The sequence below is a fragment of the Xiphophorus hellerii genome, chromosome 16 (genome assembly GCF_003331165.1).
Source record: "Xiphophorus hellerii strain 12219 chromosome 16, Xiphophorus_hellerii-4.1, whole genome shotgun sequence".
Lineage (NCBI taxonomy): Eukaryota > Metazoa > Chordata > Actinopteri > Cyprinodontiformes > Poeciliidae > Xiphophorus > Xiphophorus hellerii.
Window position 1 is genome coordinate 22,568,922 of NC_045687.1, and position 14,352 is coordinate 22,583,273.

Here is a 14,352-nt window from a genome sequence, read left to right on the forward strand (position 1 = left end):
GTTTAGTTGACCTCCTGGTCGGAGGGTCGATGCGCTCTTGGAATAACATCGGATCACCGTCTTCATGGGAATGTTCACCAGGGCTGCATCCTTCCTCCAGATAACGATGGCTCTCACCTTGGTTTGATGGCGTCCCAAAACCTTAGAACTCCCTTCATAACCACAGTCGTGTCACGTCCACGCCACACCGCACTGATGCAGTAATTCACCCAAAAGGATCCCTGAGTGTACACACCAACTGTTCAAACTGTTTGCCACGAGAACCAAAATCATTGAGATGAAAGCAGATGGGGAGCAAAACAAAAATATTTAAAAAAAAAACTTTTTGTGCCTTTTTTATTTTATCTGCTCAAAAACAAAGTAATCTTTTACATTGTTGTAGATACATACGTAAAGGTTTTGCATGATGGTGTTATAAGAGGTTTTTAACTTCTTGTGGTGGATAATTTCCTCAACTGGCCTGAACGCTCTCGGTTCGGGTAAAAGTAGGTCGATGTTTGTGGTTCTAATTACTCCAAAGCTAAACAAAGATATTTATCTGTAAAAAGGTCTTGCTGTCCTAAATGAAAAGATGTCCATCTGTGTCCAACCTACACAGTAAAAACCCTTGAAGGTTTTATTATCAATTCTAATTTCCAGTGGTTAAATTTTGGCTTCCCAGTTGTGAAACAATCAGAATGTACGCAATTAAGATATTTTTATTGCGTTGCAAATTTAAATAGTTTCCCTTTCACAACTGAATTAGTGAAATAAACCCAAGCTGGATGAAGTCCTGACTGAGCTGCAGCTGTTTGATCAGTGAGACGCAGATGACAATGATGTGAAGGCACAGAGTCAGGGAGCTGAAAGACTGCTGATATTTAATGTAGCACAGCACAGTCTAAGATCATGTTGATGCTGTAGGACAACAATCAGTACAGGCTGCCTTCACACACACACACACGCGCGCATACACACACAGAGAGACAGAGAGAGAATGCACTTGTGTTACCGGTAACAGCATCTATTCTTGAACCCCATAAAACAAACCAGGGCCTTGTCCTTCATGCTTATATATCTACAATAAGAACTTTAGCGTGAATATTTCATGTTCTGAAAAAGAAAAAAAAAGGGGGGGTTCCAAGTCCTAAGTCGCTCACTGATGTTCGGGTTAGGATCGGACCTTGAATGGAAATCCCATGGGTGAGAAGTCTTCAAAAATAAAAATTGAAATATCATCCGTTTCTTAAGGCTCAGTGGAAGAACGGAACCCGGGTCGCCTCGAGGTTCTCCAAACCTTCACGGTGGAGCGACAGAGAGCGTTCCTGCACTAATCCCACTTTCAGTGATCCGGGTCAAAAATAAAAACCACAACATTTTAAAGAGTACAGCTGAAACAGTCAGTGGGGAGTTACGCAATACCTTCGGTCCAAAGCCTGGAGGAAGGGGTCATCCTACACTGGCCAATGGTTCTCTTTAGGGAACACTTCATGTGGTCAAACTGGGCACAGGCCGTTAGAATCAAGGCTGAAAACAAAACAACAAAAAGGTTCATTATGCTTTTCTATAATTTAAAGCTTACTGCAAAGAGCTAGTAAGGTGGCTGAAGAAATGCCTGGATGAAAACATGGACATGGCCTGGAGTCAAAGGTCATCCATCACTCTTGTTCAGGTAAAGCTTTTTGTATTATTACTACCACAGTTGCAGACTAAGATCAGCTGAATGCAGCCTAATTATCCAGCCAATCTTAGCATGTTTGGCGCTAAATCCTGAATAAAAAGACCATCATCGGGTGATGGTTTTCCCTGTAGAAAACCTGCCAGTTTTCTACACCGCTGATTAAATGCAGCTTAGAAACAAGCGGCAAGTTCTTGAGATATAGAACTAAAAGTTAGATCAACATTAGAGCCATCAATACGAATATTTAAATTTTGCAATTCCTTCTTTTGCATTCAAATATTCTGGATCATATTTGTTTCCGTTAGTCTGTAGGGGGAAAAAATAAAAATCAGGATCAGACTGAAATCGGCCTGATCGGTGCATTCCCAATAAGATCTGAATACGAGTGGATGTTCATAAATCTATTGCAATAAGTTCAATTTGACAAATTATTGTGTTTTATTTTAATCACAAGCCGTTTTCTATAACGGTGATCATGATGAGTCTTGATGATTCGGCCCATGCCCCGCTGAGACATGCAGAGCTGTTCCATTTCTGACCAAATGTCCGTTTTTGGATCAAGTTGCCGTCATTAATAATGTTTGATCATAACGTTATGCTCAGAATGAAACCGCAGCTGTTGGAGGAGAGCAGCGTGTGCAGTCAGTATTTAATAAGTAGTGTCATAAGAAACCAGGAACAGAAACCAGAGTTTTAGATGTGATGAAGAGGCAGGCACTGTGTGTGTGTGTGTGTGTGTGTGTGGGGGTGTGTGGGCGTGTGTTGGTGTGTGTGTGGGTGTGTTTGGGTGTGTGTGTATGTGTGTGTGTTGGGACAGAGAGATGTAAAAAAAAAAAAAAAAGGGCAGCACAGTCCAGTCTGTCACTTCTTCTAATTTCAATGTCGGACGTGATGCTTACAGAGGTACACACAAAGCAGTTTGTTTGTTATTTGTTGTTTTTTTTTTTCCTTTTTTTTTTTACACACACGCTGATGATGCGCGTTCAACCGACTGACCGACTGAGCTACAGCATTAACGACCTTAGAGGATGCCAGCTTGATTACGTTGTTGTTGGGTTTTTTCTTCTTCTTCTTCAGCCTAACTGTGTCGCATCCATCTTGCACAGGCATACACAGACAAGTACTCTCACACACGCAGACATGAGCACGCAACCCCACAGCCCCCCCACCACCACCGCCGCCCCTCCCCCTCCCTAATGTTCACGAAGCGCACCTAAAGTCAAATTACAGATCTCCCCTAAGCTGACCCCACTCATTCCATTGGAATTCACGTGGATTTCATCATCCTTCCACACTTTTCTCCCCCCTCCCCCCCACTACTCCCATAATCTGACCTTCCTGCACTTAACCCTCCACCCCCCAACCGGCCCCTCCTCCCCCTCCTGTCTGCTTGAGCTGAGGTCGTACAGTAAGATCAGGGGGTGCAGTCTTTATGTTGAGCTGAGGAAGGGGGGAGCAGTGGGATGGGTGGGGCAGGAGGGGGGTGGTGGTGTTGGGGGTGGGAGGGGGCAGAGCTCTGCTCCCGTTCAGTCGTCTTCCAGTCCCTGGTTGAGGAGAAAGTTGGCCGCCAGGTTCTCGTTCTTCTCGCAGGCGAAGTAGGCCTGGATGACCAGCGCCTCGGGGAAACCCAGAGCTTTTAACTGGAGGGGGGAGGAGACAGAGGAGGAGGCGGGGTTAGCACCAGGAAGCAGCAGTGCAATATGGGATTTGGTGTTTGCACCATGAAGACCGATTTCCTTCATTTTAGAAAATTGGTGGACACTGGCGTGTGAAACGATTTTCTCCACCTCTGTGAAGGTCTGATGCCAACTGTGACGTCTCAGACAGAAAGAAAAAAAGTAAAGAAATAAAAACTGGTATTGGCCAAAACTGGAACTGAATGGTCAGGCTTTTTAAAGATTGGTTATCGGTAGGCCTGTTGCAATAAGCAATAAATGGTTTATTGTTTTTCTCTTTTCTCACTTTCGACTAAAAACTGGACGACCAAAGTCTTCAGTCTGGTGCTTTGGCCTCAACTGGCCCTTCTTCTGGAGGACAATTTCAACTTCAGAACTCATTTAATCTGTTGTTCCTGTTGTTCTGTTTATTTTGGATGTTTAAAATGTCTTCCAGTTCCAGTGTCGAATGTTCACCAGAATTTAAAGTTCACTGACCTTCGAGAATGTGTTCTACAGTAGATTACTTTAAAATGGCTTCAAAACAACAACATTATCGTTTATTCTGGTACAATTTATCATCCGGAAACATTGGTGACGTAGTGATCGGCCAGTGGCCTACAGTCGGTGCGTTCCTAGTTTTCCCCATCAGACTCACCCTTTCGATGGCTTCCTTCTCCTGCGGTGTGACCTGGATGTAGTTGACGGGCGCGCCCTCTTCGCCCGCCGCCCCCATCTCGCCGACCTCCGGGGCGTCGCCTCCTTCTCCCACCGGCTCGTTCAGCATCTGGATGAACAGCTCCTGGTGTTGGCTGATTTGCTGCAGACAGAAAGAGGCGGAGTTGCTTCCAATTTCGTTTGAGTCCTTTTGTTTTTCTACTTGATCACCACGTGGATTTTGAGTGGAATTCTAAAATGCCGCCAAAACGAAAAAGCACGTCGAGCAAAAGTAAAGACTTTGAGAAATTTAAGTTAATTTGATTTTTTTGGGGGGCTTTAGGAGATATTTAAAATGATTTTTATTGTAGGGCATCAATATAAAAGCAGCATGTGCATGAGGGGGTTACCTGTAGAAGCTGTGGGTTCTCTCGGCCCAGTTGCTGCAGGAGTGCTGGGAGCAGAGCCGGGTTCTGCTGGATGGCCTGCCTCATGTGCAGGAACTGCGGCTGGGTTCTCAGGAATGCTAGTGGGTTCTCACCTGCTGGGCCACACACACACACACAACACAACCAAGCAACCGCTGAGAAACGTCAAAACAGAAAATATGAACGATCCAACAGTCCTGGACAACAAGGATGAGTAGGTCACACTCTGCCAGGGTTGCCATGCCGACATTCTTTGAAAAAGCAAAAACATTTTTCTGTATAGTACTGGTCAATACTCAAAGCTAAAAATATCTGGATCAGTAGTGAAAATAGACTGGAACTCTTCTAGTCCTTAAAATGTAACAAATTCAAGGCCACACACCTAATTCAGCTTCGCTGCAGAGTTTAAAGGAACAAAATGAAGAAATGTATCTTGCTGACAGTAGTTACCATGGCCACCACGCAAAACAAGTCAGAAATCTCCATGGAGTTGGAGCGTTGCCAGTTTATTTTTAATGTCATTCCCAGATCCAGGTTCTGACTTCATATCAGCAAATGGAGCAGCTCAGGAAGAGACCAACACTTCATCATAAATCACTTTTATTATTAGTATTATATCTATTTTCTACTTCTGATTTTTCTAGTATTTACGTGTTCTCCTTTTTATGGTTTGGCGTTGCATTTGTAAATTTACTTGATTCCTCTAAAGTGTTTAGAAAAGTGTTATAATAATAAAATGTATCATTATTACTGTAAGATATTTCTGATGGATCAGGACGCTTAGCTGGTGCATAAACTGCCTCTTTTAGACCCAATAAAGTCTAAATTATTATTAGTGTGTTGAAGTTTACAGGATTTACCAGATAAATCCCCAGGACGTGAACAGAAACACACACACACACACACGTTTTCTAACAGGGTTTCCTATAAACCCAGAGCTTTCCTCATCAGAACTCTTTGGTTCTTGTTGTATTAAACATGCTCAGCAGCTTCCTCCATCGTTTAAAGCAAACTGATGGGCTTCCTAAGGGTTTCCTGGAAAACCAAGCAGAGCATTGAGCATTATAAGCTCACACCTAAAGGCTGACTCTCACATTTCTACTTGAAATGTGAGATTCTTTTGAAATATGTTTTTTTTTATCCCACCATACAGACAAACCAACAGAAATGAGTTTGTTTTCTCAGTCAGAAGACAAAGAGCTGCATCGTACCTTCTGCTAGAGACGGAGGCTCCGTGGGGCCAGATGTGGGGGCCTGGGCCGGTGGGTTGCTCTCCTGAACTGGGCTGCTGGGGATACCCTGGGAACCAAATGATGCACATCACACACACACGCACACACAACCCTGCACACTTCCTGGATTCTGGTTGTAAACACTCAAACACCCGACGTTAAATTAGAACAAAGAGGTCAGAGTCCACAGTCCTGATCGATTCTGACCTCTGGACTGATTACACGGCCAGAAAAAAACTCATTTCAGACCAATCTGGAGTTCTTCCTAAAATGGTTAGTTCAGTGTGTGTGTGTGTGTGAGACGTACAGTGAGGAGGTACTCCACCGCTCTGTGAGGGTTGTTGAAGCTGGCCCGTAGTGCAGCTACCACTCGCTCCCTCTCGTAGCCCATAGACATGATCTCTGTCAGCATGGCCTCGTACTCGGCTCCAGTCACTGCAGACACAACGGCAGCAGGAAGGAACTGCTCTGTTTTATTGGCATCAACTAGAGCAGCAGGCATGAGTCAGCAAAAACTGTTGACTGACATCAGAAAAAACAACTGCTTTAAAAATATATGAACTCCACCTAAACTTTGCTGTTTACATCTTAGACTTCAAAGTTTAATGGGTTTTTTTTTTTTTTTAAGTTTTCTTTGAATAAAATAAAATGCACACACACACACACCAGGAAATTCACAAGTGGGAATTATTGATTTCATATTTCTAGATATGAACTGGATGATTTGTTCATCTATTGAGCGAGTTCAGAGTCACCTGATGACATTAATATACAGCTGTGTATCATCGGCGTAGCTATGGTAACTTGGTTATGGTAGCTTGTTATAATTTGAGCTAAATGCAGAGCGTAGATATTAAATCAAAGGGGCCCCAGGTGGAACCCTGTGGGGCCCCGTATGAAACTCCTGTCAGCTCTGATGAAAAGTCACCTATTGACACAAAGAGGTTTGTTTCATGACACAACTAATACTTTAGCAAGAAATCATACAGCTGCAGATATTTTCTTTTTAAAAGATTAAAGGATGACATATAGAAGAACTGGAAACTGACAACATTTTAACTTAGCGAAGAACTGAAATGCTAAACAATGACATAACCAAATTAAAGCAAAAGCTTTTCTGAGAAATGAAAAGGAATAATTTTGATGTTTGATTTTTTTCAACAAACTACAGATCTGTTGTTGACAGAAGTTGTTTCTCATCACAGGAAAGTCAGATGCTTTGGTTTTCACTCAGTTCTACAGCAAACAGATTTTTTTTCTAAATGTCTACCTCAGCACTTTTCAAAACTCCTATTTGCCTTCAGACGTTGCAAAAGCAGCAACACAGTCAGGTGTGATTGTCAATCTGAAGCTGAAAATGTTGCATTTACAAGCTGCATTCACAGCAAAGATGGTTGGAGAACAACTGTTAGTCTGAGGCTAAGTTTACCCGGGCTTTAAATAGACCATCATACAAAACATACGCAATGCAAAGAAGAATTTTATTCACTTTACGTATTTAAGGTTTATATCAGTCAATCTACGAGAACACCACTTCTAAAACGTAACGGAAAACTCCATGTCAAGTCCTCCGCAGCATAATGTGGGCCGGCAGCGTGACGGACTCCGCTTCCCCTCTCTGTCTGAGGGTGAGACGGGAATCCCCCTCATCACTCTCTGTGACGCCGCAACAAGGAAGGGCTCGCTGTGGTCAGCCTCTAAACATAGGAGCGGCATGCGACGCAGCGCAGCCTGTAAAGTCCCCCGACTGACGGCAGCAGCAGCTGCTGGCCGACAATGTGGAAAGAAAAACGCAGCAGCGCGACAATACCTTCAATAACAAGGTCAGAAAACTGTCGGGCTCAACAAGCGGTGGCGGCTGCTGCGCGCAGCGTGGCGTTAGAGCGGCGTGGTACCTACCGAGCGTTGAGGAGGCGTCCAGGCCCTGACTGACACCACTGGAGCTGCATGACACCAACAAACATCAGACTTTAGAGGGAGAGTTGAGCTTAATGCCTGAAAGAAGATTCTAACTTTGTCATCTCTTGCAAAGAGTGACAAAGTAGGATTTTCTTTTTCAAAAAGAACAAATGAAATTATTTGTGCAACTTAAAGTTGATTTTTTATTGCATAGCATATTTAAATGATGTTATGTCTGTGAAAAGCGGTTTAGAAATAAACTTTATTAAAACTAACTTTAGCAAGAGAATTGATTCAAATAATTCAGCAAATTCAAACGTTTTAAACAGAAACAGAGAAGAATGGGCTTTTTTTTTAAATAAAAAAACTCCTAAGCTTGTTAAATAAATATAAGAAAATATATTTCAGTTCAGCAGATTAAAAATAAAATACCACAATGTTTGACTAGAGAAAAAACCAGAATAAAGAAAACATTTAACTAAAGCAGGCTGCAGTTACCGTCTGAATGAGGCTGGTAAAAAGTCAACTTTGATTTGATTAAAATAAAACTGTTCCTGTAGATCCGTTCCCTCTCGCATTCTTTCCCTTCACATACACAACACATGTTCACCTCTTTTTTAGCACATGGAGAACAAGTAAAAGTTTCACTTCAGCAGAAAACTATTGATTTAAACCGGTTTGCTCCAGGATGTAGAGACTTTTCAGACCAATTTATCAGCTGAGCTGCGCAGAGACCTGAACTGCTGCAGCCTTTTATATCAAACATGAGTGGAACGGTAACATGGTAGGAACCAATATTGTTGTCAGAACGACATAGAAACTGAATTAGTTCTTTTAATAATGAAATGAAATTTGAAATGGTTCCTGTTTCTCTTCCACATCAGCTCTACCTGGCAGGCTGCTGGGGTTCTGTGGCTGCCGTGTTGGGCTCCGGTTTGGCCTCCTCTGAAGAAATGGGGACAGCTGCGGGGGTCGGGGCCGGAGCCGGGGCGGGGGCCGGAGCGGGGTTTGTAGCCGGGGCGGGGGTGGAGGTGGAGCCAGAGTCTTGTACAGGCGGCTTGGGGGCTTCTGAGACTGGCGGTGAGGCTGGAGCCGCAGGTTTAGTCTTTCATGAAGTCAAAAACAGTCAAAAGAGAAAAATATTAGAAAACTAAATCGAAACAAAAAGAAAACATTTCAACTCACGAGAGCGATAAGAGTTCTGGTAACAGGGTTCTTACAGAATTTCCAGCACAGAATCAAAACGTTTTCCACAATTTTCCATGTTTGTTTGCACATTCTACCTTTAATGTGTTTGAATTGTAGTTTTACCTGTTGGTTCCCTAAACAAACAAACAGATTTCTACAACCTGTACACTGTGTGCACAATTATCAGCCAGGTGAGGATTTGACCATGTCATCATCTTCAGGCACATTTTCTAACTCCAACAGGGATAAACGTCATTGATATAAGGTGACCTATTAACCTATTATGCAAGATTTACATTTTGCTCATTTTCATTTGCTTTTTTTATTTCCACTTGGTGTTTCTGTTGCTTCTAAAAACAAACACCCAGCTGTTTTTTGGCAGTAAGTCTACATGGTGTGTGGAAAATGAGCCATTTAAAAACAACTCCTGATTGTTGGAGCTGTAGCTCCAAGTGGAGCTACAGCTGGTTTTACTGCTCTACAATGGCTGCTGGAAAAGACAAGTGTTATTTGCCGACTTGCCATCCAGAAACCAATTGCTGCTGGTTGTGCAGAAGGCTCCACTTCTGCTTTTGAAAGATGTCCGCTTATATAATTTGTTTGCAGTCATTTTCACGAGCGAGTGTAAATACTGGGTTAGGGAACAGGGGGGCGTGGCCAGCAGCAGCAGCTTATTTGGCTTTAACGTGACAAGACACTCTAAAACATCTTATTCTGAAAGGAGCTCAGAATAGGCAGAACTAAGAGTAAATTATTATTATTATTATTGTGCAAAAAAAATGTCATGAAGTTGTTTTGCACAGCCCATATGTCTATACTAACCGGTTAAAGGAAGTATAATGGGTCAGCTTGAGCATAGAAGGTAATAAGTATCTGTGTAAGAAGGGAGGGTTTGGTCTAAATAAGTCAACATCATATATCAATGTGTGTATAATTATTAAGGTTCTTTTTTTTGCCAAAATGGGCCAATAGAGATTAAGCCGAGTCTAAAAATGCAAAATAAAATAAAAATTTTAAAAAAAGTCTCTCGGAGGGATGCAGCAGTGTGATCACAGAACCGTCAAACGTTTTGTTGCAAACAGACGCAGGAAAGAAAACCCGCAAATTAATTGTCATGGATTTGAGCAGAATCAACGTGAAGCTACCAGGAAGTCATTACGTTTGAGTTCAGTCATTTTCCATAAACTTCTACCTGGAAGAAGAACAGCATATTCAGAGACATGGGCACTGTGGGGACGGCTGAGACCGTTCTGCTGTCTGGTGACAACATTTTGGATTAACCAAGAGCACTGGCTGCTGATTAATAAAATAAAAAAAACAGACTTGCCTAATAACTGAAGGGATGGAGGATTTTAAAAGACAAAATGCTGATTCCTTAAAAGCAATGTGTTGAATATTGATGACTGCATCAAAAAATAGATTTTTTTCCCCCCAAAGTTCAAAATCTTCCAGACCCAGTTTAAGAACCACAGATTCATTTCACAATCTGATTTTTCTATAAGCACACTTTCAGTCAGTACTTGAAAAAAACAAACAGAATATTGATTAAAATATTCAAATCAAGGTGTGATGCAACATCAGACAGAAGTAAGAAAGTCAATTTGAACATAAATCTCACTGTGAAAAACGACTGCATTACAAAAAAATAAATAAATAAACTTTGAAAAATCCACAAAATTTCCAAAAGCCAATTCTCATTTACCCATTATCATCAAAATCCAGAGAATAAATAGAGCTATATTTCATAATTTCAGATAATACAGGAACGCTGTGCTAAAACAGCCGTTTAGTCCAGAAAATCCATGTTCCTTTCTAAACATCGTAAGAAGCGTGAAATGAACAATCGGCCTTGAATTAATCCCTAACCTCACCTTGGACACCATCACTACGACAAAATTCTTCTCGTCGATCTTGTAGTCTTTAATAGGCGTGTCATCTTGCAAGATTTTCCCGGCATAAATCAGCTTCTGCCCAGAAACGGGGAAGTTGTCCTTTCCCCGTTCAGCCTCGATCTTCTCCTTCAAGGCCTTCACCTGACGAAAGAGAGCGGACGAGATGCATGACCACAGACTCAAAATCTTCTGTCCACTCAGAACATCTGACCTGTAGTTCATTCTGTCACGTTTCAAACACTTTCATGGAGCTTCACTCTGGTTATGTGCGAGTAGAAGAAAACAGATACATGCTTTGCTCAACTGCAGAATTTTTTTTTTTTTACGCATTTGTATGACGCCCATTCAATCAATACCTTCCTAATTGTAATTTAGGTCTGGACTTTGACTGGGCCGTTCTAACATAAATATGCCGTCGTGCAGGAAAGTCAACCTCCGCCCTCATCTCAAGTCCTTTCCAGCCTCTGACAGACCGTCATGTACCTGGCTCCAGCCGTCGTCCCTGCCCATGATCCCGTCACCACCATGCGCCAATATTGTGTTCTACAACTTCCACACGTGTCTTTGCTTCAGCGCACAAGAACCAATCAGTTGTAAGTCATTCAGTAACTTATGTAAAAGTTGCAGAACAAAAGCTCATGAGGATTGGCATTAAATTGGTAAGTTGTTAAGTTTTGTAAAAATGTTTTTCTGTGGTTCTAGTGGCCTTTATTTTTTAGTATTCAGCCAGGAAATAACTGGCTGAACTGGCTGAGTCGACGCCTAGTTAGCCCACATGTGGCGCCCGCTCTACCTCTGCACCCCGTCCCAACCCGGCATTGTTAGTTTGAGTCACGCAATGTTTCTCATCCAAAAAGACTTTTAACCTGGTCAATTAAACTGAGCTTTGGATTTCTGCTGCTCCTCCAGAGTTACCATGAGCCTCTTGGATAAACGCTTTCCTCAAACTAGTGTGTTAGTTGAGGTTTGCAGTCACAGCTTGGCAGATTTGCAGTTGTGTCAGACCATTTCTATTTTTGGATGATGGATTGAACCGCAATTTATGAGTTGTTCAAAACTTAACATACTGTTTCATGCTCTATGTGTGCTAACGTACTCCATGTTTTGCACGATGACGTTTGTCCTCTAACAAACTTGCAAGGCTTCACAGAACGGCTGGTTTTATACTGAGATTAAAATAAATCATTCTGAACACAAAGTTTGACATAGATGTATCAGAATAAATACAAATATAAAAACGTTCCACTCATTTGCTTATGAAGACATTGAAAACTAAAAAAAACTTTTCCTCCCACTGTAGAGTTATGCACTAATTTGCCTTGGTCTCTCACATAAAATTGAATTAAATTACACTCACTGGATTATAACGTGGAAAAAGTAGAAACGCTTTTGATTACAAGGCACTCTGTTTAGTGCCGAAATACTTCAAACAAGAGAACTGAAAAGCAGCTAAAGCCTCATTCAAAACAGCCCAACTACATTTCTGAAATGACTGAGCAGTGACTGACTCTCTAACCCCCCCAATAAAAACTTTAGTTTTGAGTCCTAGCTTTGCATTTCTGTGCGTCTCATTCTATAAAGTTCAAATACAGGAATAACTCTCAGTAATACCACAGTAAAGAAGCCGACTGGTCGTTTAGCATTTGACTCGCACGATACACCCCACATTCGAGAGCATGTTAAACTGAGCCAGCTTCCCACTGTGCTAGCTGTACAGCTAATCATAATTGGCAGAGTCATAAGCATTAGCATTAGCGTCCCCCTTGTTCATGTTGTAAGTATTGGGCTTTCAGGGTAAAAAACTACGTCAAGTCGTGGCATAAAATGAGCAACGACCACCTCATAGCCAGGCGACAAACTTAGAATGTCAAATAAGTTATTAATGGCTGCGTCGGAGGGACTTTGTTGGTATGCTGTCAAGCTAACGGTAGCAACATTAGCCTGCTAAAGTTAGCCCGTAATGGATTTGAGGTGTCGCGTTGTTTCGGAATTTAAGGAGGGCTGCCACTGTGCGGTAAATACGCCCCACTTTTGCCGAAATTACGCGAATATACAAACCACTCAAAGCTGCACGGTCCACCGCAAACTAAAACACAGGCAACACAGCTAGCAGTGTTAGTTGCGCTAGTTAGCAAATAGCCACTCACCGTTTGTTCGGGGTCTATCTCAATCTGAATAGTCTGCTGCTGCAGTGTTTTCAGCGTGATCTGCATGGCGGCGACTGCTGACGTCCTGTCAGATTTCCTTCCGATGGAGAAACAGTTGCTTCGCTAAGCAGTTAGTTAGTTTTTAAAGTTGGCGTTTCGGGTGCGATAGGAGCTAACCGACAAATGTGTGTATCCATGAGCACTCAGCAAATCGCCATCTTTGGTGACAAGTTGGTGGAGCAGTGAGGGAGGCAGAGCTGGTAGCCACGAGATCTCGTTGCAGAGCGACGCGATTACGAACCGGGACTGTGGAGGCAACGCTATATGGAAGGTGAAGAAGACACAACACGTGTAGAACAAAACTTAACTTTATTTATTTATTTATTGTCCTTTATGTCATTTTAATTTTAAGGTTTAATGTGGTTTATCTTGTCTGGCTGTTGTTTTCAAAGATTTTGTTGATCGTATATTTACATATGCAATGTAATTTGAATTTATTAATTTTAGACAGTTTTCTGTATCTTGATAGGAACATATTGTGTGAAAGCATAGCTCTGGGGAGGGATACCAAAAACGATTCACCCTCTGAATGGCTCTCTGGTCTCCATTATTTGGAAATGAAGGAAGTTGGGAACCACCAGAACTATCCACTGATGGTGATTAAAGAAGGTCTTAATGGTCAGAGAGGTGACCAGGAATCCAATAGTCAATAAAACTGTTTCAGTCTTTCTTTGTGCACATAAAAAACAAAAACATCCAAAAGGTCAGTCAAGGAAAAATTGGATGTGAAAGTGTTTATGGACATATTTGGATCCCATATTTGGACTGAAATGCATGACTGCACTGGGCAAGAGATTTCGACCTAAATATGAAAGTTTTGATTTTCATCTTTGAGTATTATTCCTGTTCTTCTAAATGTTTTTTTTTTCGGACATTTTTTTATGCATGGTCAAAATAAATACAGACTTCTTTTCAGACTTCAGTGCCCAATATCCACTCATGACTCTGTTTGAAGCCCTCTCATAAATTTCTCAAAGTTTTCTTAAAGAGATGACGCATATTTAGAAAATCCAAAAGCTCAAGAAACTTTAGTTACCTTTCAGACAGGAGGAGCTTTTAATAAAGTTGAATCTTTAATCGGCTAAACATAATCTGAATCTTCCTTTTCAATTTCCCGCAGAATTTCCATCTGAAGGAAATGTTTCTGCTCTTTAGAGGACAACGCTCACACTTTCTTGCAATAATACCAGATTTCTCAGCAATCAAGCTGTTTTATTGAAGAAAGCCAAAGAGACAGAACAACAGACATTAATTTTTCTGCTCTAAATCTAAGGAATTTAGAAGAAAACGGCATCACTTAGATATCAGATTAAAGAAGAAACACAAGCAGTTTGTGTTGAAGGTGATTCTCACAGTAAGAGGTCAGACAGACTAAACAGGACTTGATGGCTTTCAGTTTTCTTCCAGTGCAGAAATCACAGGTCACATCTTCAGGTCCAGCATAACAGTGGTCAGCAGCAGCAGCTTGGAGTCCAGTCTTCTTCAGCTGCTCCACTAGAGCTGCTAGCATGGTGTTCTTCTTTAGCACAGGCCT

At 41.8% G+C, this 14,352-nt stretch overlaps 1 protein-coding gene and 1 long non-coding RNA gene across 2 annotated transcripts; both read right to left on the minus strand.

Moving 5' to 3' along the window:
* Positions 1-2,512: 2,512 nt before the first annotated feature.
* On the minus strand, positions 2,513-13,022 carry rad23aa (RAD23 homolog A, nucleotide excision repair protein a). Its single transcript, XM_032586906.1, has 9 exons — positions 12,759-13,022; positions 10,591-10,752; positions 8,422-8,636; positions 7,532-7,575; positions 5,940-6,067; positions 5,612-5,699; positions 4,383-4,513; positions 3,974-4,135; positions 2,513-3,300 (listed from the first exon to the last, which is right to left on the minus strand). The coding sequence occupies exons 1-9, from the start codon at positions 12,822-12,824 to the stop codon at positions 3,187-3,189; spliced, it is 1,110 nt and encodes a 369-aa protein (XP_032442797.1). The 5' UTR covers positions 12,825-13,022; the 3' UTR covers positions 2,513-3,186.
* LOC116735203 (uncharacterized) lies at positions 5,027-5,605 on the minus strand. The gene is made up of 2 exons (XR_004342346.1): positions 5,503-5,605; positions 5,027-5,363 (listed from the first exon to the last, which is right to left on the minus strand). It is a non-coding gene; the product is annotated as an uncharacterized LOC116735203 (long non-coding RNA).
* Positions 13,023-14,352: the final 1,330 nt, after the last annotated feature.

What these genes read in the sequence shown, in the direction of transcription:
- rad23aa (XM_032586906.1), bottom strand. Translation starts at nt 12,824, where the DNA reads ATGCAGATCACGCTGAAAACACTGCAGCAGCAGACTATTCAGATTGAG. An exon ending in TCGTAGTGATGGTGTCCAAG is followed by an intron (nt 8,637 to 10,590) that starts GTGAGGTTAGGG and finishes ACTTCATGAAAG; the next exon opens with ACTAAACCTGCGGCTCCAGC. An exon ending in GAACCCCAGCAGCCTGCCAG is followed by an intron (nt 7,576 to 8,421) that starts GTAGAGCTGATG and finishes GGTGTCATGCAG; the next exon opens with CTCCAGTGGTGTCAGTCAGG.